At 41.8% G+C, this 24,261-nt stretch overlaps 2 protein-coding genes across 2 annotated transcripts; both read left to right on the plus strand.

Moving 5' to 3' along the window:
* Positions 1-4,703: 4,703 nt before the first annotated feature.
* Positions 4,704-11,068, plus strand: LOC128905853 (serpin B10-like). Its single transcript, XM_054192433.1, has 7 exons — positions 4,704-4,871; positions 6,126-6,239; positions 7,914-8,048; positions 8,453-8,570; positions 8,948-9,090; positions 9,667-9,822; positions 10,664-11,068. Exons 1-7 carry the CDS (start codon positions 4,704-4,706, stop codon positions 11,066-11,068), a joined length of 1,239 nt encoding a protein of 412 aa, XP_054048408.1.
* A 2,957-nt stretch (positions 11,069-14,025) lies between these two features.
* LOC128905846 (heterochromatin-associated protein MENT-like) lies at positions 14,026-22,892 on the plus strand. The gene is made up of 8 exons (XM_054192421.1): positions 14,026-14,108; positions 15,413-15,589; positions 16,501-16,587; positions 16,982-17,119; positions 17,631-17,748; positions 18,451-18,593; positions 19,948-20,115; positions 21,195-22,892. Exons 2-8 carry the CDS (start codon positions 15,422-15,424, stop codon positions 21,606-21,608), a joined length of 1,236 nt encoding a protein of 411 aa, XP_054048396.1. The 5' UTR covers positions 14,026-14,108; positions 15,413-15,421; the 3' UTR covers positions 21,609-22,892.
* Positions 22,893-24,261: the final 1,369 nt, after the last annotated feature.

Consider the following 24,261-nt stretch of genomic DNA (forward strand, 5'->3'; position numbering starts at 1 on the left):
CATATTCATTAACAGATAAACTATCTCTTCTCAGATACAGAGATCAGTCCTTTCTCAGAAGAGTTGCGCTTCTTAACAGAGTTGAATTTCTCAGGATAAACACTACCTTTATTAACTACGGTGTCTAAGCCAAAGCATGTAGAAGTAACAGTAAAGCATGATGAATTGTGCCAGAACTGTCAAATTTCACCACACCTTTGCTTTCTGCAGGCGTGGAGCAAAATGCCTCAATAATATTTATACAGGAACCTCACCACACCTTCTGGCAACTCATAAGGTTTTAAATTCTGTTAGAGTATGTCAGCAAGGATTGCTTGGCAAGGGAAGGCTCGCAAATTTACTCATAGGAGGTGCACAACAGATAGCTATCTATCTACTCTGTTTCAAAATAAAGACACGTGTATTCTCAACCAAAGCTTTAAAGGGAACAAAGATACCCAAAGAATTAATCTCTTTTAAACTTAAAAACTATTTTGTATCATCATTTCAGGATGATACAAACTTACCCTAAATAAAAATCCGTTTTAGCACAACCCAGAATCTGTTATAACTAGTCTTGGTGATGCATATAAATTACTACTTTTTTTTAGTTGACAAAGTTAGGAAAAGCTCGTGCTGTGCTCTCAGTTATACTATGAGTGAGGCATCACCCAGAAGAGAGTCCTCCTTAGCACAATAGAGTTCATGTATCTAGTCACTCCACACCCTTACTATTTTCTCAGTTTCTGTGCCCCTGTCCTACTTACAGTTTTTAACTTTAAATCACACAGAGATTTAAAAAAAAAATTATATCAGACCTCCAAAGGGATTAAAATATTCTCAGATTTCAAAACCCTTCTCCTCCCCATGCTTCTTGTATCTCCTGAAATCCTTTTAAAGGTTTGGGGATATTTATAATCTTTTCATGTTTAAAATCTACTGGCCTGCTCTGCCTGAGCCAAAAACTTGAATAGAGTGCTCTGCTGGCTGAACCAGAAATTCTTCCCTCCCAAGTAAATAAACAGTGCACTTATACTGGTAAAAATATAGTTGAAGGTATCAGAGAAACTGAACAGCTTTCCTTCAAACATCACTTTTTATTTTCATCTACCTGAAATATAGAATGTTAGTTTCGAATTAAATCAGAGTTCCAAGAGCTGTACAGAGTTGACAGCTAAAATAAGCTACCACCGAACAGAAAAACCAGCCATGCAAAGTTGTATCCTAAAATACTGCGTGAAATCAGAAGCTACCGTTTTTCTGTGACCAGAAGTCTTTCTCTCAAGACCCTCAAGAGCCTATATAGAGTGCTTTATAGTGTTCTCTTTAGACATCAAGAATTTCACCTACTTCTGAACCTAGCTGCTAATGAAAAGAGCGACACGCTGTGCAGGAAAGTCACAATGACTTGTGCTAAGTTACACTGAAACTGGCGGAAAACAAAATGCATTTATATAGCTGAGATCTGGCCAGGGCACTGGGCACTGATGTCCTGCCAATATTTGTCCTGACCAAATGGAAACACGACTGACTGCAGTGAAAGAGCCCACAGGTTCACTTCCCACAGGTAGGATACTATTAATACAAATATAAACCTTCTAGTGTGCTGCGGTGTTGACTTAGTGTAGGGTGGGAGTAGAGAGTACCACTGCTACTGAGTCAGCAGCAGCACCACCCATTGAGCCGTGTCCTCTGGTGGTGCCAATTTAAAAGGATATTGGAAAACGTTATTAATCCATCACGTTGATTTAGCATATGCTGTTCTCTGAGACAAGTATAATTTTAGTTACTCGGTATGCTTTTTTTTTTTTTTGGCTAATGACCAGCCATGCCACTCAAGAGGTGTTTTAAAAAGGCAGCTTTAAAACCTTGTACAAAGACATGAGCCTCTCGTTCAGTGTAACCCAGCATTTCTGCATAAACAGCCACTTCTCGTAAAGCAGCAAGCAGTATTACAAGTTACCAAATGAAATTCACCCCTGTTTTAAAACCAGAAAATCCACAGTAGTTGCTCTAAGGGATGTAGTATCAATCACTCATTCAACAACATGGTTAAATTTGCAAAGATTACTCAAATCATTTAGGCTTTGGAAATCACTTAAGGCCAATGTAAACAGATTACAACTTTCCCAGGCACAATGGAAGCAATTAATTTTGCAGTGAACACTTCTCCTACACCACACCGCTCTCCGGAAAACATAACAGATGCACCTAATTACAGCTTGCACTGAAACACGCTGGTTTTATGTAGCTACAATTTCAAAAGACCTTTAGGGGCAGGAAAACACCATGCGATTAAAAGTCCTGCGGTTCCTCACAGGTAGAAAAGCAACTTTAACAAAGTTTTTGGTTCGAACATTATATTGATGGTTGACCATTGCCAAGGGACCCTTTACAGCTGTGCCCTCCCATGCCTTACACCAAGTTTTGTAGGTACTCCCATGACTCATTCCTCATTACAGGAAACATCTGTGCCAGCCACCGACCTACAAGTCAAGTCCATGTTAAACGTATGCTCATAGACAGCGGGTCAGAAGAAAGCTCTCAGTGGGCAGTTTATGCCGAGGAGATAGACCTCATGAGTGAGTCTTGCTCAGCGTCGAGGAGGCAGCCTTGGAGAGACAAGCAGCTCCTTCCCAGGTTTTGAAGGTGGTATTATCAACAGTGCAGGGAGGTAGAGAATGAAATAAAGGGCAAGGGTAGGATTACACGGGTTGTTTCAGTTAGGGGTCAGAGTGGGGACAGACAGCTACAAAAAGGACAAGAGAGGAAGGGGCAGCATGACTGCAAGGAAAATCAGGGAAGGAGGCATTTTAGTAGCCAAGACAAGAAGAAAAAGAGGATTTGACAGATTATCCATTTCTGGAATGGAAAAATAAGGAATAGATCTCTGAGGTGCTACACTGGTCGAACAGCAGCTTTCAGATTAGGGTGGGGAAACAACAGTGGAAGAAAAATGAAGCCTAATCTAAGACCTACAGCAGGTTCTAGTGATGTTGCCACTGTTAATAAAAGCAACAGTTTGGTGCCTGTTTCTCAACCTTCGCTATCTCACAGTGACAACATTTCCCTGGTTGTACAGTCTTAGAATCCTCCAAGATTAACCAAATCCATTTTTCTAAACAGAAACCCACCAGGAGTGACAAATACTTTCTCAATAGGAAACGGACAATAGAAAAACTCACACATAAGAAGTTACTGTCTTTTCTCTGCCTGTCTGTTTGTCAGAAATAATTTCTATTAGACAAATCATAAAAGGAGTAGGTCAGCAACTGCCTTTTTTTAAACCCTTCAAACCACAAAAGTTGTTTAAAGTAGCACAGGTTCAAGTTGTTACTAGCCTGTTGCCACAAAAGTGTTTATAGCAATACTTCTGCTGTCAGTTTTGTAAGGTTCTTCTATGGTATTACTCTCACCATCACTTCACATCCTACTCTAAGATGATTCAGTTCTTCCACAGGGATGTGGCCTTCAGGGCATAACCAATTGCACATTCATGAGTCATAAGAACCTTTGCAGAACTGGCCAGACACACTATAAATTCACCCTACCCTTCATGTGAACTGCAGAAACCTTGGAGACACCCAGAGCAGCAGTGTTCCTCCCTGCACAAACGAAGGTACTGTAATGATTTCTAGAGATTATTTATTTCATATACTCTTGGATGATGTTGCTTTGTTGACAAATGCATAGAAAAAAAGGAAGTAGGGATCTGAACTGGAAAGAACAAATGCTTGGGAAAGTAATTTACTAAAATGGCACAGGCACGGTATAGAAGGTGGAAGTCTTAAAAAAATATACAGGTAGAGAAATTTATTGTACAGAGTTCTATAATTTCTGGAGCGCACTGGCTAGCATATATATCATAGCAGAGTAAGAACCACTGTGTTTGTTTAAGTCAGCTAATTTGTTCTTGTGCTCTGTAGTTCTTAGAAACATCAGATCAGGTCCTGGTTTGCAAGCTACTCAGGAGACAAACTGTCTTTATTCCAAGGCCATCCTATACCAACCAGAATAGCTCCCAGTGCCTAGAGCTCTCAGCTAAACCTGCAATGTAAATGACAAATAGCAGCATTTGTGGCCTACTGAATATGGAAACCTTGTCCTGTAGAAGAACTGGGAAGCTAGGATGTGGGCTAGCACTGTACGACAGAGTTTCAGGACATTTTTGGAAGTCAAAAAGGGAATTCAGGATGCTCGGCATGCAACAGATGGGGCGGTGCTTGCCCAAGCATTGGAAGGAGTATTTCGTCCTGTCCTAAAGGAATAGTTTGACTGTTAGTATTACCAGAGTATTTTTTTCACTACAGTTATGAGTATCAAAAGGGTCTTGCACAAATTGAAGCATAAATGTTGTCATAAGAGACAGTCTCTCAGTATCCCCTAGCGCAGGCACTGGTGAGTGACATTATTAACTGTCACTCCAAGATGCTATAAAGGACAGCTCAATAAACGTCCTGGTGAACAAATACGAAACAAGGTTGGCGGCTGCTTTTTCCCTAACCTAAATGATAGGTAGTGTCATCAGTGAAACAGGACATGCTAAATCTTATATGACTTTGTAATAATTAATCCTACTCATTCTTCATATAGATAAATACTTTTAGAAAGCCTTTAAACCACAAAAGAAACTTCAAAATCTGAAGAGAAACTTGCAGACACATAGTCATAATTAGTGTTTTGCTAATAGCATCTTTTCTCCCTTTCTGTGCAGGTTCAGAACAATGGAAGCTTTGAATAAAGCAAACACAAGCTTTGCTCTTGATTTTTTTAAACATGAGTGTCAGGAAGACGGTGACAAGAATATTTTATTCTCCCCTTTGAGTATTTCATCTGCCCTGGCTACTGTTTATTTGGGAGCGAAAGGTAACACTGCAGATCAGATGGCAAAGGTGAGTCTGGGCTTCAAAAGGTAGCTGTCTGAAAGGGTTGATCTCTTGGAATAAGATCCTCTGTGCAAGAAATTTAAGGTGATGGAACAGAGGAAAGCCATAAGCAGAAAAATTACTCTAATCAAAACTCCACACATATATATGCCAGCTCCTGTTTTACCCCTGATGGGCACTGCAATGAATAGACCAGTTCTCTGCTTGTGTAGGTCAAAGAAATAGTCTACTCTAACCTCTGGAAACAGGCCCCCAACAAAGGAGAGAAGTGCCACTGGTGACATTGTCTCCTTTTAAATCCCACCAGCAGAAATAAGGGATCTGTATCCCAAAGCTCAGTAACTTGAGCACTCACCAGGGAGTGGGAGACCTGGATTCTCCTTCTACTCTGCCACAGAAATTCCCATTTCGCATCTCATCTCTTTGGAAATGACCCCCCACAAAAAGACTCTCCCTGATAGTTATTGTGAGTTTTGAACTTTGCTAAACATAAATCCACATCCGCAAGATCAGAGAGGAGATACGGTGAGACTACAGCGCTTTCTTTGGGGTATGCATTTCGCAGGCGAAATCACTTACTGAAATCCTTAAGTCGTCTTTGTGCAAAGCTCATAGCTTCAGCAGGCGGCAATGAGAACAGCCCCAGTGCACAGTTACCTAGATCCTATCGTAGGAGGTGAGGCTAAGGCAGAAGAAATTGTCCCACCTGTTAAGACAGCGATCTAACTCCTGATTTACGGGACGAAAGAGAGCCAGCAGGGTAACAAAGAAAGGAGTGACCTCCTTCTAGGAAGAAGCGAAAGTAACAAGAAAAAGGCATACCTCTTCTGAAAAATCTTCCCAGATTGGGCGCACCCTTTTGTAGCCTGGGTAAGGTGCACATGCCGAGAGCAAGGGATTTAAGGCATGAAACTGCCGCCACCGTTTTCGTGCCTTCTGACACATAGCAGCGCTCCCTTTAAACTTCTCCTTTGATAGTCTCCATCTGGAGATAACTGGCTCTTCCCAGGTATTAACTGGTCATCCCAGGGCATAACTCAAAGCAGGCAGATTCCTCTAGAAAGGCTAGTTACATGAGAGTTTTGCCCTGAAATCCTCAGCTTAGTGTGCTCATGCCATTTTGTAGACTGGCAGGACTGAACACAAGGATAAAATCTGAGTTTGACTCTCTTCATAACCAGTCCCATGACATCACCGAAAGATTTTACTGAACCAGCAAATTTTCTATTGTTGCATTTATTATTGCTTTTTCCACTATAGGTACTTCACTTTAACAAAATTGAAGGAGCCAGAAACGTCACCACAACCATAAAAATGCAAGTATATTCCAGAACGGAAGACCGTGTATCAAATCGACATGCCTGTTTCCAGAAGGTATCTCACCAAGTCTAGTGATCAAGTTATGGGCATGGTCATGTCTTCTCTTGCTTGTATCTTCCTTCCACATTTGCATTTGCCTATGTTTGCTTGCCTCAGATGTAGCGTACACAATTAATTGGTACGGCATCCTGTGATACCTTCATCTAATGCAATACTTGTAACGTGCTTCCCCTTTTTAGGCAGAATTGCAAAAACCAACCTCAAATTTGCAAAATTTAAAATTCAATGTTACCATTCTCTGTCAATGTATGTCTTGATCTTTTTCCATTAGCTTTGAGGAGAGATTTCTTTCTCAAATTACTACTGTTCAATAGCTAGCTATTTAGCCAAAGCATGTTCTGTGAACAGGCATGGTCCCTGCCTCAGAGAGCTAATCACAAGAACAGAGCTGTCTTCTCACGCATTTGATTGCAGCATCAAGACAACAAAAACCAGAGTATTAACTTTTCCAGGCTACCTATGCTTGGTAGGTAGCCTTCTTCAGAAATTAGTCTCCATTTCTGTTGACTAGTTAACAAAATAAATCGACATGTTGGAATTTCCCAAGGTAGACTAGTTGCTTGCAATAAATCTTAGAGAAGTGGAAATCATTATTTTCCTGAGATATTTCTTTGACGTACTGGCAGGCAGGCATCTTCTACCAAAGTATATGTAATTTAAGATAGCAGAAAAATACAAAAAAGTAAACGTAATCCCTCTGAGTCAGTGAGGTCAGGTTTTCCTAATTGACAATTCAACCATGGTGGCATCAAGCTCTTCTCCCTGCTCTTTCCCGTCATCCTTATTCTTTGTGGGAGTGAGCCATTTCCCTGCAGGCTGCCCACAAAGCCCCAGCAGCCACGAGTTCTGATGAATGGGAACTCGGATCTGCATTCCACAGCCAAATCCTATGGCGGGAGGATTTAATTTAGGGGCTACGTCAACAACTCCATGGCACTGCATGAAGAGGAGAGGGATTGTTCCTCATGAGTAATGCTTGTCTGAATTGTAAGAATTACAGAGCGCTGTGGGTAGGGCAAAGGGCCCATTCTAGCAGTTAAGAAATTCAAGCGTCTGTTCATGCCCCTGATTCTGAAGTAATGACAGCACAGATGAGTACAGCACAGGTTTTTAGTTTACTAATTCACAGCTTGACTTCCTTGAGTTCATTTGAGAGTTTGAGCCCACATTCATTTAATCCTGTTACTTCAAGACAAAGAATTTACTGCAATTACTGCAGTATTAAAAAAATTACAAAATATTAACATTAAGAGCAAGATTAAGAAATTTAGGGGCAAACTTTCCATGTAACACACTAAACTTTCATAAATGGAAGGAGTCACACAGCCAAATCTTCATGCATTGTTTAAGAATTACGTTCTGTCTCTCACTCTCTGTGTATACTTAATTTTACAATCTCCGCTCAGAAATCCTTAAATGTTTTACATAGTTCAGACTCTTACCACTTGCCTTCTGAGCCATTTACAGTGTCTATACCATGTTTGCAACTTTTAATACTTTCAAATGATTCTTTTAATAGCTGTCTGGTTTAGAACACCTCTTATGTTGCAATACAGGTAACAGATTACCTCTATAGAAATATTTTACATGGAGCTGCATGGAAGAAATTAGAGATTTTGAACTATTTTACACAACAGCTGAGTAACTTTTTTCTTTCTTTTCTCCAAGACAGAAATTGGCAAATCGGATGATGTCCATACTGGCTTTAAAGCACTCAACTTTGCAATCAACCAACCCACTAAAAACTACCTGCTTAAAAGTGTAAACCAGTTATATGGAGAAAAAACACTGCCTTTCAGTAAGGTAGGTAGGCCATTTATTCAGATTATGTAGTGCCACTTAACCTTTATGATCTATCTATGATAACATATCATAAACTATATGCTTTTAAATATTTTCATTACATATGCAAATCGTGTTGTTAGTCTTAACATAAATATTTTCTACGAGACTCTTCCTGATACTTTGGACACTAAGCTTTTAGTTTTATGTGATGCGTATCTAATTTCAGTGTCATTAGCAAATGTGGTTAGGTGTAAACATTTAAATTGAGTATTTCCACTAAAAAAATACTTTGCTTCTTTGACAAAATGCAGTGCTTGTATTCTATGTCATTTTTATCATGTTTTCACTCTGGCTGTAGTTATTTATTAGCATTCACACTGCCAGGCAACAAACATAAGATAGCTGTCTCTCTTGCACTACAGGAATACTTACAGTCAGCCAAGAAATACTACAATGCAGAGCCACAATCAGTTGACTTTATGGGAGCAGCAGACGAAATCAGAAGAGAGATCAATTCCAGGGTTGAACACCAGACTGAAGGTAAGATCCTGCCTTTCCTCTCCCAATTCAAAAAGAAGCCATTTCAGCATTGAAAAAGTCTCTGTAGCCAAGAGGCCCGGGGCAGGTTGACGATTTGCCTCAGAAAGGTAAATCAGATCAGTTTTCCTAAAGCAGTCATCCACTGACAAGCCCTTACTAAAATTAGTCTCCTCCGTTGGAACATGTGAGCAATGTGGCTTATTCTTCCTTGCAAATCAAGGTTACCCCAGTAATTTATTTGCAATTAACCTCAAGCTGGAATCATGCTCTATCAGCACTTAATATTTCCCTGACTTATATACACAGAATTTGTGCCAACAGTTACTCTGAAACAGTAAAACTGCACAAATGTGTAAATGTCCTTCTGTTTTCTCTAGGTAAAATCAAAAATCTGCTGCCTCCTGGATCTGTAGATTCACTCACCAGACTAGTCCTGACAAATGCGCTCTACTTCAAAGGAAACTGGGCAATAAAATTCAAAGCTGAAGCTACCAGGCAAAGGCCTTTCAGAGTAAACACGGTATGGCAATATACTGACCTATAGCCTAGACTGCAGGTGGAAAAAGCAGTGACAAAGATGAGGGAGAGAAATTCCTGTCCATCTTTAAATCCACATGAAATCCGTCATGAAAGTTATTATTTCATTTAATGCATACAGTATGTTTTCTTCACCACATGTTTAGCACAAAGACTGCATACACATAGTAACACCTGAACCACAAGTAAAAACTTCAGAAGCTGATTTGAAACAAGCTTCCATTCTCGGAAGGCAGGGGAAACAAAGAGATGAACAAAACTGTATGGGTTAGTTCTTCACATTTTCATTTTTAACCATGTGAAAAATCAGAGTGGAATAGAGCTTCCTGTAATAGGTGTCACCTGAGACAGCTTAGATAGCCCGCCTAGCCTCCAAGTGCCTTTCCAGAAGACCAGAGGTCCTCTGTAGATCCTGTGTTCTACCAGTTAGAGCCATAAGGATGTCTCAGACACAGTGGGCAGCTGCTACAGTAAATACAATAAATTTCCACTGTGCTACTTTAACTCAGTCCTTTACTGTTCAGTAAAAATGGCAAATATCTCATTTGATTTGTTGCAGCATACAACTAAACAAGTGCCAATGATGTACCTGAGCGATAAATTTAACTCGACCTACATAGAATCAGTCCAGACTGATGTTCTTGAGCTTCCATATGTCAATAATGACCTCAGCATGTTTATCCTGCTACCAAGTGACATCGCCGGCCTACAAAAGGTAAAGCAACTGAGAACATAAATCATGTGAAAAAATGAGTGTCATTATCTACTTATTTTATGCACATGTGAGGTAAAAGATCGGGTTGCAGTCATGTTTCTAGGAATGAGGGTACTGAGCAAGGAAAAGCAAACGCCAAACTTGGTCTAGCACTGTGAGCTTGAAACTCTTAGAGCTCAGACTAGATTTCTTACTCTTGGTAGCTGGCACTTCTGTGGTTCCTAATGTTGATCAGTCCTGGAAAGAGGTAACCCAAGCCCTACAACACTGGGTCTTCTTCCAGCTTAACAAAAATGAGGACAGAAAGACAGCCCTGCTGAGATTCACTGTCTGTACCGATTCAGACAGATATGATTTCATTCAAAAAAAACCACCAACCAATCCACAAATTGGATAGCTTCCACGACTTTCCAGGAAGTCCAGAGCTAGTACATATGGACACTGCCACCTTCTGTAAAGAGATGGATCCTGCCTTTGGATAATAAACTCTTACTAAATTCTCATTTACGTTAGTGGGTGTTCTGTAGGAAAAAAAGCTCTTTTCAGTAAATTCTAAAGTGTAGGGAAGGCAGGTGAACAGCAAATCAACCAGACTACTGTTACTTGACACTGATGTTTCTGTTCTACAGCTATTTAACCCCGCTGTATTCCGTGACAATTACTGAGAACAGTTCAAATACTGTAGATCTCCAAATTGGTCTTTCACTACTGTTTGTTTTGTACTCTTATAAAACATAAAAGCTTGAAAAGTTCTCCATTTAAGGAAAGAGAAGAAATAGCCCTCAGTGCACAGGTTTTTGAACACTCTGTAATTTCCTGATTCTCTTTTTACTAACTGCAGCTAGAAAGAGAATTGTCTTTTGAAAACTTGTCTGCGTGGACCAGCCCAGAATTAATGGAGAAAACAAAAATGGAGGTTTATCTGCCCAGGTTCACGTTAGAAGAGAAATACGACCTCAAGTCTACTTTGAGCAGGATGGGGATACAAGATGCCTTCACTGAAGGTCAAGCTGATTTCACAGGAATGTCAGAGAAGGGCGAGCTGGTTTTGTCACAAGTTTTTCACAAGTGTTATCTGGAAGTCAATGAAGAAGGCACAGAGGCAGCAGCTGTGAGTTCAGCAGCACTGGCATCACGAAGTCTTGGTGCTACTGTTATTTTTGTAGCAGATCATCCTTTTCTCTTCTTTATCAGACACAACAAGACCAAGAGTATCCTCTTCTTGGGAAGGTTTTCTTCCCCCTAGAAACTCAACCATTACTAAACAGCCTCTTGCAACCACAATAACAAACAAAACACATGCCACGAAGAGCATCTCAATAGTCTGTGCACTACTACTTCATTTTCCTGTACTTTTGACAAGTCTCTCAATGTTAGAAGAGAGCATATGTTAAAAATAACCTGGAATTCAAGCCTCTGGCTCATTTTCCTAGCCAAAGAACCCCAAAATGGTTAGTGCTACACTGTAAGTACCAAACTGTGCATAGAATAATATTGATGCAGCTTTTCAGCGCTTTCTGGACCAGAACTGCCACAATGCAGAACAGAATAAGTTGGTCTAAACCAGTAATTCCCAACACACTTGCTTTGCTAAGAAGAAAAGAAACAGGAAAAACTCCTTCCTGCAGAACACTGCTGCATCTCCATTGGTTTCGTTCTGCTAAGCTGGTCATCCCAGGAGGGTTACCTCACCCACCTTCTTGTCAATTTTATACCAACTTTGCAGCCTGGCACAGCTGGTAACAAAATAAACCTGTAAAATCCTCTGTGTTCCTGATACTGGTACTTCTTTCATGCAAGCAAAGGGGCTAACACATGTCCTTTCTAATCTCTGTCCCACAGCAACTGGAAAATATTGAACAACAATATAGAATTGGAGGAAAATAAAACATAAGTGCCTTGAAATCTGCTCCTTTGAAACTTTTCATGCTTTCAACACAGTTACCAACCCAGCACTGCACTGCTTTACTCTCATTTTGCTTTGTCACTTATTTCACTGGTTTGAGACTAGATCAAATTGGAGAATCAAGCCTGTGATACTAACTTCCTAAGTGCCTTCTGCAATATTACATGCAAATCCCCCAGTACACATTTACTCCTGTCACAGCTCTTTCTCCCAAGGAGGAGAGTGTCCTAATCAGTCATGCACATTTTCAGGGGATGCTCCTAACTCTCCGAATTCAGAACAGAGAGCAAAGGACTGGGTCTCTTACAGGGCTTGCAGATACCACCAGCATCTTACAAGAAATACCTCTTCCTGTGTCGGCAGGGCTCCTTTTTTCTGACAGAGAGGAGACTGCTGAGTGTCACCGAGTCCTTTCTGTTTTCTTGCATGTGACCAGCTGCTTCCAGGGTCCCTTCTGGCTCTGCTTCCCAAATGAGAAGGAGCATAGGAAACTCAACAGCACTGCCTTCTGTTTGACTGAGCTGGGAAACATAATACAGTGCATTCATTTGCAGTTCTGCCTTGCCCTGCTTCACGTGCAAGGGCTTCACATCCCCATGGCCAAGTCCCTTAAGCATTTCCTGATGTGCCTCAGGAATAAAGATGGGAAAGACACACCTGGGAGGCAAGGAGGAACAAAACCATGACAACATGCCCCCAAACTCACTCACAGGGCTTTAAAGTCAATGGAAATGTGAGTCACCTTTTCTGTCTCCTTCAACTATTTAAAGCATGATTGCAAAGATGACAGAGTTAACGTCCCTCTTGGAAGTGCCAGATCATTACCAAGTCACAATGGCCATCATACTTGAAGAGTGAGTTGCACATTAGGGAACAACCTTTTCGCGGGATGAGCAGCACAGCACTGGAGAAGGTTGCCCAGAAAGGTTGGGGATTCTCCATTCTCCAACGGGCTGTGGCTGACCTTATCTACTGATGGCCCTGCTCCAAGAAGGAGGTTGACCTCTGGATGTCCCTTTCAATTAATGTGTATGATTTTCTCTCTCTTGTCAACAGCCATTCTGCTTTGCCACCTCCTTTTCTCATCCTGCCTGGCATCCTTGTTTCTCGACTACCAGAGGGAGCTAGCTTGCTCACTCTCAGCATACTTGTTTGAGACTTGGAGTCTCCTGGCTTGGGCTTTCCCACCACCTAACCATTCAGTTGACCTTTCTCCTATACTGATTTCTTGAGGACTTACTCATCATACTAAAAACAACACTTGTTTAATTACTGGCATTTCTTCATTGCCTTGCACAACGTTGATTTCTGCCACTTTTTAGAATACTTAACCCACTCTGTTCCTGTAATCAGGCTTGCAGCAAAATGCTTAGCACACAGTACAGTTTCCTTCCCTTCCTCCATTCCCTTTCCCCTGTCCCCCAGGGTCTTCGCAGTTGTTGCCGCCACCTTCTCTTTCTTCCACCACCCAACAGCAACCCGGCTCTCTTTTGAGACTGCAGTGAAAACTACTGTGCCATGTTTGCCCCTGTAGTATTTTTTCACTGCATGCCTGCTCGAGCCCACCCAGTGGGGTTGTTTCAGTCCTTGCCCTCCTTCACTACATGTGAGTTAGTATTGTGCGCTAATTTAGTGTTTTGCAGCATTTCTCTCAAATGACTCCCAGCCATGGCTGCAACGAGATTTCTTCACCAACACAGCCACTGGGGTGTCCATCCCTTACCCTGAATGGTCCTTCATGGTTTTGCCTCTGTCTATGCTGCTAATGATCTTCAGTCTGAAGCTGGACTCCCAGTGTCTAATTTAATCAGTAAGCTTGACATTTTATGCTGACTTACCACATTTGAAACCCAGGAGTCAGAGCTGCACACAACCAGAGAGGAGAATCAGGCCTACAATATCTGCCTACATCCAGAAAGCAAAAACAAGCATTCTAGTTGTGTAACCTTTTTACTAGTCATTTATTTTAAACAACAGACCAGTTGTCTCCACAACACCAGAAGACCATTGGAATGGGGGAACTGTTCTGCTATCCTCTGGGTAGACTATTGTGGTGTAACAATAGAGCTGAGATTTTAATTCCATTGTCCCTTTGAAATGTCTGAAACTGAACAGCGACAAGGTCAACAAGGAGGAAAAAATTACATAAGATCTTTTGGGGATTTGGCAGAAATGGGCTTTGGGTAGGCAGAAACAACCTGGATGTAGGAGAAAAGGAAAGGGAGGTGCAAGCAGTACTATATTTCTAAATTTGGGTGTAGGTGAGAAGGAAAGGGAGGTGCAAGCAGTACTATATTTCTAAACCTAGTCATTGCTTAACACACAAACACTGGACCTGACCGAGGATAAGACCCAAGTCTTCTCTCTCACAGGATTAGAGGTAAGTATTTAAACCAATTTAAGTAACTTTTCTGATGCTTTTAAAAGGCGATCTGTGGCTTGCATGACTGTACAGGTAAATTATAATATACCAGTGTTATAGTGCATTATTCTTGCTTCATGTTTTTCTAGATGTCAGTCCTTAGAGTAAGCGAGGCTAAGGAAAACTGCTAATTTGGGGCAGAACTGATCACAAGAAGGGAAGTTTTCTTAGGGCAGTAACTATCTTATTAATAAAAAACTTCAGTTTGATAAAGGAGTCGCATACTTCAGGTGAAGAAAAAGCCATTTTCATTCTGCAAAGGCACAGCACTGCACATTATCAGGCCAGGGACTCAAAGGAGTATTCATTAGGAGTATTCATTAGCATCCAGATGTTCTCTTGGTTGTGTTCTCCAAGGAGAGAAAATCACTCTGTGGTACGGATTTGGTACTGACAGAACACTGACTGCCAGAACTGTAGTGGTTTGGCAACCAAATACTTGAAAAATACCTGTAGACTTCAGAAATTGACCCACAATTTCTGTAGTTCCATTCCATAGATATAAATCTTAATAAAAACAAGAACAAAATTTCTGGTCTTTTGACTGAAAAACAGCATGAGGGAGGTACTACTGGGCAGATATCTTTAAGTCTGGAATACTTATAACTTCAAGGAATCTGTTAGTTTCTGGGAAAATAAAATTGCTGGAACATACAGAAGAGGTGATAGGTACACACCATGAATAAAACTCCATCACCCTAAAAGCAAATAACAGCTTTGCTATTCGTGATACTACTCAGAATAGGTGGCTGGCGAGGAAAAGCACAGGAGCCTAAGAATTATGCTTAAATTCTTTCTCAGTGTCAGCTCTCAATTCTATACAGATACAAAATGAAATAGTGTGAAATTTAGGCGTGTTGTGAACCTATGTACTAAAACTGCATTTAAATTCCCCTGGGAACATTACTTTGATAAATCATTAGTTAAGGATGAAAAGGAAGAAAAATGCACAGGGTACAAATCTGCACATTGTTGAAAAACAAAGGCAGAAAGAAACACGAAGAAAACTGCAGACATATAAAAGAGGACATATGTACAATTACAGGAAAACATTTTCTGGACAACAAAAAACCTAAAAGAAATTGCTGCTCCTAAAATGTGGCAAACAGTGTCTGTGTGGAAGATAAAACATACAAGTAGGCTATTAGTTTTAGTGCGTGCCAATGTATTGTACTGCACACGTAACATTTCTCACTAATATGCAGCGTGTACATAATTTTAAACATTCAAATAGTACGGTTCTGTCTGTTGCCTCTTTCCAGGTTGTAGCAATGGAACTGGTCTCGGCATCAGTCGGCAAGTTTACAGTTGATCTTTTCAACAAGCTGAATGAGACCAACAAGGGCAAAAACATTTTCTTTTCCCCTTGGAGTATATCATCTGCTCTGGCTCTGACGTACCTAGGTGCAAAAGGCAATACAGCAACAGAGATGGCAATGGTAGGTTGCTCTATGAAGCATACTCCTCATACAATACCCAGATCCTGTATTCACTGCAAATTCAGTGATAGACAGAAAATTTTGTCACCACAGTGACAAGGAATCAAGGCAGACTACAGAATGTAACAAGCGAATGATAAATTTTACTCATTTCATAGCAGGTCCCCCACTTCTCCACCAAAAGAAAGTTTCCTGCGAGTATCACATGCTGAGCACAGATGTTCTCTGAACCCGACTTCTTCTAAATTATTCTGCACCTTCTAATTTATCCTATGATTCTATGATTGGGATACTCCCTTTAAGAAGCAAACAGCTGATGCCAGTAGCTCCTAACTAATCGGCAGGAGGCTTGCAGATTCTAGCACCCTCCCTCTCTCTCCTGGCCAGGATGCATCTTTCTATTTTGATTTATGCTTTCCAAAACAACTGCCTGGCAATCCAGCAGGAAAACAGGAAGGGCTTTGGTATCTCCACAGCCCTCAACCCAATCCTTGCTAATGCCACATGGGCACATTACTGGCTCAGAGGGAGCTGCGGTGCCCAGTCCTGCCCAGCTCTCACTCCTGTTCAGATGCCTTTGTGCCAGTATCATGAGTAGAATCATCTGGGTTTGCACAAACACATTTCTATTGCTGAGAGCAACAGCTCTGTGGAAGGGAGTTCAGCCTTGCGGTGTGCAGACAGGAGCACTGCATTGGTGCTCGGGGAGGGAGACAGTGCTACTCATTGTTACCCTATGGGATTTATGTATACTGCAGCTTCAGCATCCATTTGATTAGTCACCTATGCAGCAGACAGCACAGTGAGTTATCATATGGAGAAAAAAAAGACAACTATTTGATCCCTGTTTGGCTTTAAATCACAGCAGTTCCTTCAGGCCTCTTTCTTACCTTTGGAAACTCTACTTGCAGGTTCTTCATTTCACTCAAGCAGCAGGAGCTGAAGGCTCTTCTTCTGCGGCCAGACCTTCTCGGAGGAGACCAAAGAGAAGAAAAATGGTATCTATTAGAACTGAAATCCAAACATAAAGAATCTCCAGAATCAAAATGTCCAGATGCAGTTTTAGAAGCCCAGTATTTCTTGTCTGCCCCCCTCTTTAAAGTACGAACCCAAACATACATCACAACAGGTTCAAGTTCAGTTCCTTTCACTCACTTAGACTCCAAGAAGCACGGAAGGACAAGTTGCTGGGACAATCTGGAAGGTTTGCTATATGGCAAATCAGTTAATCCAGTCATAAACAGAACCCTGCAAACTGCAGTGATGGTAAACTTGGAAAAATAAAAAGAAAGAGAGGAACCCAAATCCCTCTCCCAGATAGATCACTTTTAGCATGTTTTGAAAATTTTATGCAAAAATGCAATTGCTGAATGCATGGTTTCTCTTTCCAAGGATCCTGAGCACAAGCAAGCTGAAGGTATCCATTCTGGCTTCAAAGAGCTCCTGACTGCCATTAACAAACCCAGAAGCAGCTACTCGCTGAAAAGTGCCAACTGCATTTACGTGGAAAAAACCTTCCCATTATTGCCTGTAAGTTGAATCTCCCAGAGGAGTAAGAAAAGGTGTGAAAAAATATTTATCATTTTAATTACTTGTCATTAACAGAACGGGTTTGAAGCTGACCCTAGATTCCAGTGATAAACTTAACTGTAAAATACCAGTCGGTCTGCTCACAGTATTTAAGGATGCATTGCCCTTTGACTGTAGTGTAGGGATTCCTTTTCATGCAATATAGCTTTATTATTGGAACCCCCAATATATGTAATTGTAAACAAGACATTAAAATAAGCACACCCATGGGATGCGCACAGCCTTCCTTACTTCTCCAAATAAAAGCAGGAACAAAAGAAGGGAATTTTCTGTCCTTTGGTTATTTCTTAACTGTTAACTCAGCCCAACCGAGAGTAACAAGGAAGATCCTGCAGTCCTCTGGCCCCAAGAAGCTATCAAAATGTCCAAGAGCTAACAAATTCCCTTTGGAACTGAAAAATCCAGCATGGTATAGAACTTTTTTTTTTTTTTTCTTTTTGCTATTTGTCAGATGTACATACAACTCAGTAAGAACTACTACAAAGCAGAGCCACGCAAGGTTAACTTTAAGACAGCACCGGACCAATCCAGAAAGGAAATCAACACTTGGGTTGAAAAACAAACTGAGGGTAAGCTGAGCTCAACTCTGACATCTTTACTCTCATATTAAGCCAGCCTGCCATTTCCCTTGGGCAGATGCCCTTGCTTCCCCACATGCTACTGCAGCAGCCAGGTCCTGCCCTCCGATGCGGACAGTGAGCAGAGGTGCAGTGGGAGGACAGAGAAAGAGCAGCACCCTTAAGCAGCTTCAAATACCTGATGCAGACCCCAGTGAGCTCCTCGGGGAGACTCCCATCAACTCCGCTGTGCTCTGCATCAGCTGGTCTTCAAGCACAGCTGCTGCCCTGGCACTGCACCCATGCACCACAGGCAGAACGGACAGAGGGGAGAAACACCTCTGCCCACCAATGAGCTCCAAGCTGGGTGGGGATGCCTACCTAGCTGTACCATCCTGCACTGGCCAGAGGTGCTGGCCTCCTTTCACCTGGTGTAACCAGCTGGCGAGTCAGCACATGGCTTTCTGCTTCTAGTTGCTGTGACAGTTTTGGGGGAAGGAGTCAATCCCCATCAGCTAGCCAGGAGAACCGGGCAGCAAACAGCTTTGGAAACTGTAAGCAAACTAATTGATTTATGTCAGGGGAGTATTTTAGGGAGCAGGACACTGAGGCATGGAGATTTTCACCAAGGAGTTGAACTGAGATAAAAATCAATTAATTCACATGCTCACTGTGGTACATTGGATTGAAACCTGACTGTTCCGATTTCAAAAGGCAAAATCAAGAATTTTCTGGGTTCACGAGATGTGATAAACTCCACCAAGCTGATTCTGGTAAATGCCATTTACTTCAAGGCAGAATGGGAAGTGAAATTTCAGGCAGAAAATACAGATATGCAACCCTTCCGACTAAGCAAGGTAAGCGCCTCTGGTATCCTTTTTACCGTAAACAGCATGGTGGCAACAGCTACTGCTGAAATCTTTCCATTTCGTAAGTCTTTTAGGTATCCCTGTGGTAACTAGACTCTCTGTGAAAAGTTGGTTACAGCAAAATGTGTCAGTGCTCAGCTTGCTGCAACATTAAGATGCTGCTCAGGTAAATGTTAATGAGCTGCATTTCCAAAAGCACTAGAGTCACTTAAAACGTTTTTGTAAAACAGTGCTAAAAGGGCTAGATTGTGGGAACGTGATTCTGAGAGTCCAAGCTTCATGGACAGGAAATCCCTGCTGCGTCATGGGTGAGTATGGTACCCAGGCCTCTGTGCGGAGCAGCCTAGCCAGGCACAAACATACCTGCTCAAATACAGCTGCAACGGGGTACTCTGAAAGGGTGCATGGTTGGGCAAGACTAGACGAAATGTTAATGGCATGTATCCAGAAGAAATGTCCATGAATTCACATCAACAGACAAGAGCTCAGGGCAATTTCCACGAACTGTAGCTTCTGCCTAATCATAGAATTGTAGAATGGTTAGAGTTGGAAGGGACATTAAAGATCGCCTAGTTCCAACCCCCTGCCATGGGCAGGGACACCTCCCACTAGACCAGGCTGCTCAAAGCCTCATCCAGCCTGGCCTTGAACTCTTCCAGGGATGGGGCATCCACAACTTCCCTGGTCAACCTGTTCCAGTGATTCACCACCCTCACAGTAAAGAATTTCTTCCTAATATCTAATCTAAATCTACCCTCTTTAGATTAGCATCTATATGTTGGCTGCTTCCCTGAATAAAGGGACGTACATGTTAAGAAAGGTTACATAATCCTGAAAAGTTGACGGCTTGCCAAGAACTCCCCTCATCATGAGGCCCTTTGCTCAGGCATTAATGTTATCTTCTATTAAGGGCTGTGACATAAAGAGCAATCAACTAATCACTTTTTATTGCCAGAGAGAGGAGATCACAGAAAAACTGCACAACACTCGCGCTCTTAAACCATAGCTGTTTCTCTGCCGTAGTGTTTTAAGACAATATCCCATACCTGCTCCATCCCCCTAATCCTTGCAGACTTTTCTAACTCTCTTCCTCCCTCCTCTGTGCGCTGCTGTGCACATTTTGGGGAGAAGATAAAAATCAGTTAGTTCATCCCTCAACGAAATACTCTGGTACAAACACCAAAATAAGCAATATTGTTCAGTCAAGAAAAGCTTTGGAAAATGAATGACAAGTCACTGATATAAAGGCTGTTTACAAAAGTTTCCTCTCCCTCCACTGAACTGAGTCATCAACATCCTTCCTTTCAAGGAATGATTTCTTACTTACAAGAAATTTTTACAGAACAAGACCAAGCCTGTGAAGATGATGCACACGAGAGATACATTTCCAGTTCTCATCATGGAAACAATGAATTTCAAAATGATTGAGTTGCCGTATGTGAAACATGAACTCAGTATGTTCATCCTCCTTCCCGATGACATCAAAGACAGCACTACGGGTCTCGAACAGGTAAAAAAGTATGCTACATCCATTTTGTATCACCACCCAGTCATTAAAAAAAAAAAAAAAGGGACAGGCTGGTGACTATATCTCTCCCCCGGAGCACATGCTGTCTCGTCCCCTCCACTAGCTGAATTAACTTCCTTTAACACCTATCCAATCCCAAGAAAGTTCCTCCGCACTGAGTGCCCTTAGTTTGCTAAGAATTGAAGAGTCAGCACTGTGCATGACCAGATGCTTAGCTCTTCAACAGCCTCACGACTGACACCCAGTCCTACATGATCTGTGAGGGTTAAATCTCCCTTCACTGCAGGTTCAGGAAGGACAGTACTGCACAAGTACTCACAGCCTCTTCCTGAGCTATCAGACACTTGGACACCTCTTCTCCATGGCCTGGAAGTTTACTCACGGTCTTGTTCTCATGCTGTTTGCCCCTTCCCCACCCCCCACCCCATTTGTTTGCTGTCTGAAAAGCTTGGATTTTGGTGAGACTGCATTTGCTACAATAATGAGATCTGCCATTCTAGTTACTACAGTTGCAAGATCGTTAAATTCTTGGCGCCTATCATGTCATGAATAGCATTGATTGCTCTCCTCCCTTTGATCTGAGCTGAACCCTGGTGACATAGTGCGCAGGACACAGAGTGGCAGTGGAAGATTTTGCTGCAAGCAGTTTGTTTTAAAATTGCCAAGGAAATAAGTGCAATAACACCTATTTCTATGGAACTGGACCAAACCACCTGCCACACAGCTGGCAATCTCCCAGCAATTTCCTTCACATCAAGACTGAATTAAAAGAGAAGAAAGAACTACCTCAGGGGATGGCAGCTGCAGGTGTTTAGTTCCCCGTCTTTCTTTTGCAACGAATTTAGCAGGGGTGGTGCTCAAAACCTTGCAACATTAAGTGTGTTGCACACCCTGACCCTGGTCATCAGTAAAACCAATTTATATTTCATGCTTTCAGCTAAATGTTAAATTTGTAATTTAAAAACTGCTTAATTCATTACATTGCCATAAAATTGATTAATTCATAGTTAATTGTTTTTTTCCTTGCAAACATCAAATTCCTTCTCTTTCTTAAATGATAGCTGGAGAGAGAACTGACATATGAGAAGCTGTCCGAATGGACTGATTCCAAGAAGATGACTGAGACTCTTGTGGATCTGTACCTCCCTAAGTTCACAATGGAAGAGAAATATGACCTCAGTGATAAACTGATCAGCATGGGAATGCACAGTGCCTTCAGCATCGATGCTGATTTCAGTGGAATGGCTGAGAAGGGTGATGTGCTGATCTCCAAAGTTTTGCACAAGTCTTTTGTTGCAGTTGATGAGAAAGGCACTGAGGCAGCTGCTGCTTCTGCTGTAAGCATAGTAGCTACAAGTACAAATGTCAGCTATGCTCTGCAATTTAAGGCTGACCACCCTTTCCACTTCTTCATCAGACACAACAAGTCCAAGAGCATCCTCTTTTTTGGCAGATTCTGCTCTCCCCTAGAATGAGTTATTACTTGCTCCCAGACAGCACCCAAAGTTCACCCTTCAATGGAAAAATGTGAACTGCAGTTTTAAAAGCTCAACCTTAAGCCATGTAGCCATAGGTAGTGAAAGTGCACGTCCCTTTTCTCTCTTCCCCCTTTTCCTCCCCTGCCAAAGTAAGGCAGCAACCAGAGACCATTCTGTGCCTCAGAGACTGTCCCTCTACTGCTCCTTTCCATTATTCTAATGAGACAGTGCTCCACAGAAAAGAGAGTGCAGAATTCTGCTCACTTGCATCAAACCTGCTCTTCTGGCTTTGCTCTTTGAGAGTAAGGCGGAGCCACGAAAGCTGTCTGTACACAGGCCATCATCTAGCCCCACGCCAAGTGCTGCCTTCAGGGGGAATGCAGTTCATTCTCTTTTATCTCCCAGAAAGGAAAAAAACCCTGAAAGAAAAAAAAAAAAAGAACTTGCAGACATCTATATGCTCTCTTTTTCTCACTGAGAAACATGCACTTGCATTACAACGCAGTTTCCTTACGTTCCTTTCAAATGACTGTTGGAAATTAACAAATTTAGTACAAACCCGGAATAATCTCAAAATGCCCCTCACCTTCCCTGTCTCACTGCGTGTATACAGACACGTTACATTCATTCTCTCTTGCCCTTGCAGCTTCATGAAAAAATGAGGCAGCGAGGGAAAATGGTCCACCCCCTAACTTTTAATCTCTGACTTCTAATTACCTAGCAATTTTTCCTCATTTTTCTAAACTTTGTAGGTTAAGGTTGCTGAGAGTTCTAACCAGCAAAAATACTAAGAAAACTATGAGCAACATGCTTCTTACTATCTCTTATTGATATGCCATCTAAAATATCCAGAATTCAAATCTGCTTCATCTTTTTCATTTAACCTAATTACACCTGTTTCCTGGCTAATATCTGCACATACCTGTTTCATAGATTAATGTATGATTTATGTAATCATTTATGATGAATTATGCAATTTATGAGTGCATCTCTGTAAAGATAGTCGTGGCATTGACAGAAATGTCAGTGAGATTTTGAATGATGCTTTACTTCGTATTTTACCATGATCTGCATTTAATCCAATAAAGGAACTTGGAGTTGCGTTTGTGCTATTCAGGACACTCATTTACCTGCTTTTCTTAGAGCATCATGTAAGATGCAAGGTTAGAGCACATTTCCATTCTCGCCATTCCAAATTAACCACTTCATCCACCCCATTGACAAAGCTGACGTACTTAGTGCCTTATTCCCACTAGTCTTCAAACAGTCCCAAAACCACCATTATTCAGCATGTTATCCTAGGCCTTTACTAAACATATCAGATCAAATTAAACACTGTGTTGAGCAAGCTTTTGCCCACTGAGTCAATGCATTTTTGAGAAAATAACGGCGGATTGGCGAGAAAGATTGTAAACATGCTCAATTGACTTGCAGCTGGGGTGTCAAAAAACACATACATCATACTGATTGTCATGTAGCCTTGTATGTTGGACAAGTAGAACATCTGCATTTAGATAACACAGATAAGACTTAGCGGCACCCTATCAAACATGCTTGATGTTCCTGCCCTGCAGTCGGAAAGAGCAAAGCACAGTGGTGAACTACGCCTGCACGAATCCCTGATATACAGGTGAAAACAGCAGGTTCGTCGATCCTCTAGCACGACCGAGCTCAGCGGTGCCTGCGTCCTGGCTTGTGTGACTCTGCCTGGGTGCTGCTTCAGAGGTCCCCTGGTTGGTGAGGTAACAAAAATAAATTTACTCTTTGCATCTCATCTGTGGTTTTGTGGTTGTTCCTGTGTCCTGCCTGTACTGGCTCACACATTTGGACTTTTCTTTTTAAGCATTCGGTTTCCCATTTTTGACCACTGCTTGTTGCACTATCTCACCTCCTGGGACCTACTCAGCAGGCTTGCTTTCATGTCACAACACACTAGAATTAAAAAGTCTGACTTAGAGCCTACAGCCCAGAAAAACAGCTTCGAAACATCCCTTTTGCCCTGTACAGTAGTGAACAAGCAATGCTGCACTGGCAACATCAGTTCCCTCTGCTGGAAGCGAAGCCTCCTGGCTTGGGAGGGCAGCAGTTGTGCTCTCCTGTGGCCTTGAGGAATAGTATAAAACTTTGTAGCCATTGTGGAATTCAGTAACCACATGTCAGAGAACATTATCTAAGGCAACAATATTGAATGCAGGAGGGCGGTCCTGTAAAAACATTTACCCTCAGCAAAATTCCACCTGTAATTACAACTCACTCCACCTCCCCAAAAGCTACTGTATTTAGAAATACATCTCCACCCAACAAAGTATACCTGCATCTTCTTCCCTGTACAAAGTACTGCTGCTAAAATCAGTGCCCTCCCCTGTCTGTAACCCGCAGCTCAGGGTTCAGCTGTCTGTCATCCAGGACCTACCTTGGTGCAGCCCAGTTGTGTGCTACTGACTCAGCTTTACTAAGAAGTTTATTGTTTAGGTGTGGAAAAGCACACAAGTGAAGGCTATGCAAAACAAGAAAAGTAAAAACACAGAGAAGTTATTGTCAGGATGGAATAGTCAGCATAGCAAGGCCTCAGGAGGAGAAACACTTGCATGAGGAGGTAGAAAATCGCAATTTAGAAAAAATAAAATCAGAATTGGGAGGCAACATGTAG

The sequence above is a fragment of the Rissa tridactyla genome, chromosome 2 (genome assembly GCF_028500815.1).
Source record: "Rissa tridactyla isolate bRisTri1 chromosome 2, bRisTri1.patW.cur.20221130, whole genome shotgun sequence".
Lineage (NCBI taxonomy): Eukaryota > Metazoa > Chordata > Aves > Charadriiformes > Laridae > Rissa > Rissa tridactyla.

What these genes read in the sequence shown, in the direction of transcription:
- LOC128905853 (XM_054192433.1), top strand. Translation starts at nt 4,704, where the DNA reads ATGGAAGCTTTGAATAAAGCAAACACAAGCTTTGCTCTTGATTTTTTT. An exon ending in GGTTGAACACCAGACTGAAG is followed by an intron (nt 8,571 to 8,947) that starts GTAAGATCCTGC and finishes TGTTTTCTCTAG; the next exon opens with GTAAAATCAAAAATCTGCTG. An exon ending in ACATCGCCGGCCTACAAAAG is followed by an intron (nt 9,823 to 10,663) that starts GTAAAGCAACTG and finishes TACTAACTGCAG; the next exon opens with CTAGAAAGAGAATTGTCTTT.
- LOC128905846 (XM_054192421.1), top strand. Translation starts at nt 15,422, where the DNA reads ATGGAACTGGTCTCGGCATCAGTCGGCAAGTTTACAGTTGATCTTTTC. An exon ending in GACCAAAGAGAAGAAAAATG is followed by an intron (nt 16,588 to 16,981) that starts GTATCTATTAGA and finishes TCTCTTTCCAAG; the next exon opens with GATCCTGAGCACAAGCAAGC. An exon ending in AAACCTTCCCATTATTGCCT is followed by an intron (nt 17,120 to 17,630) that starts GTAAGTTGAATC and finishes GCTATTTGTCAG; the next exon opens with ATGTACATACAACTCAGTAA.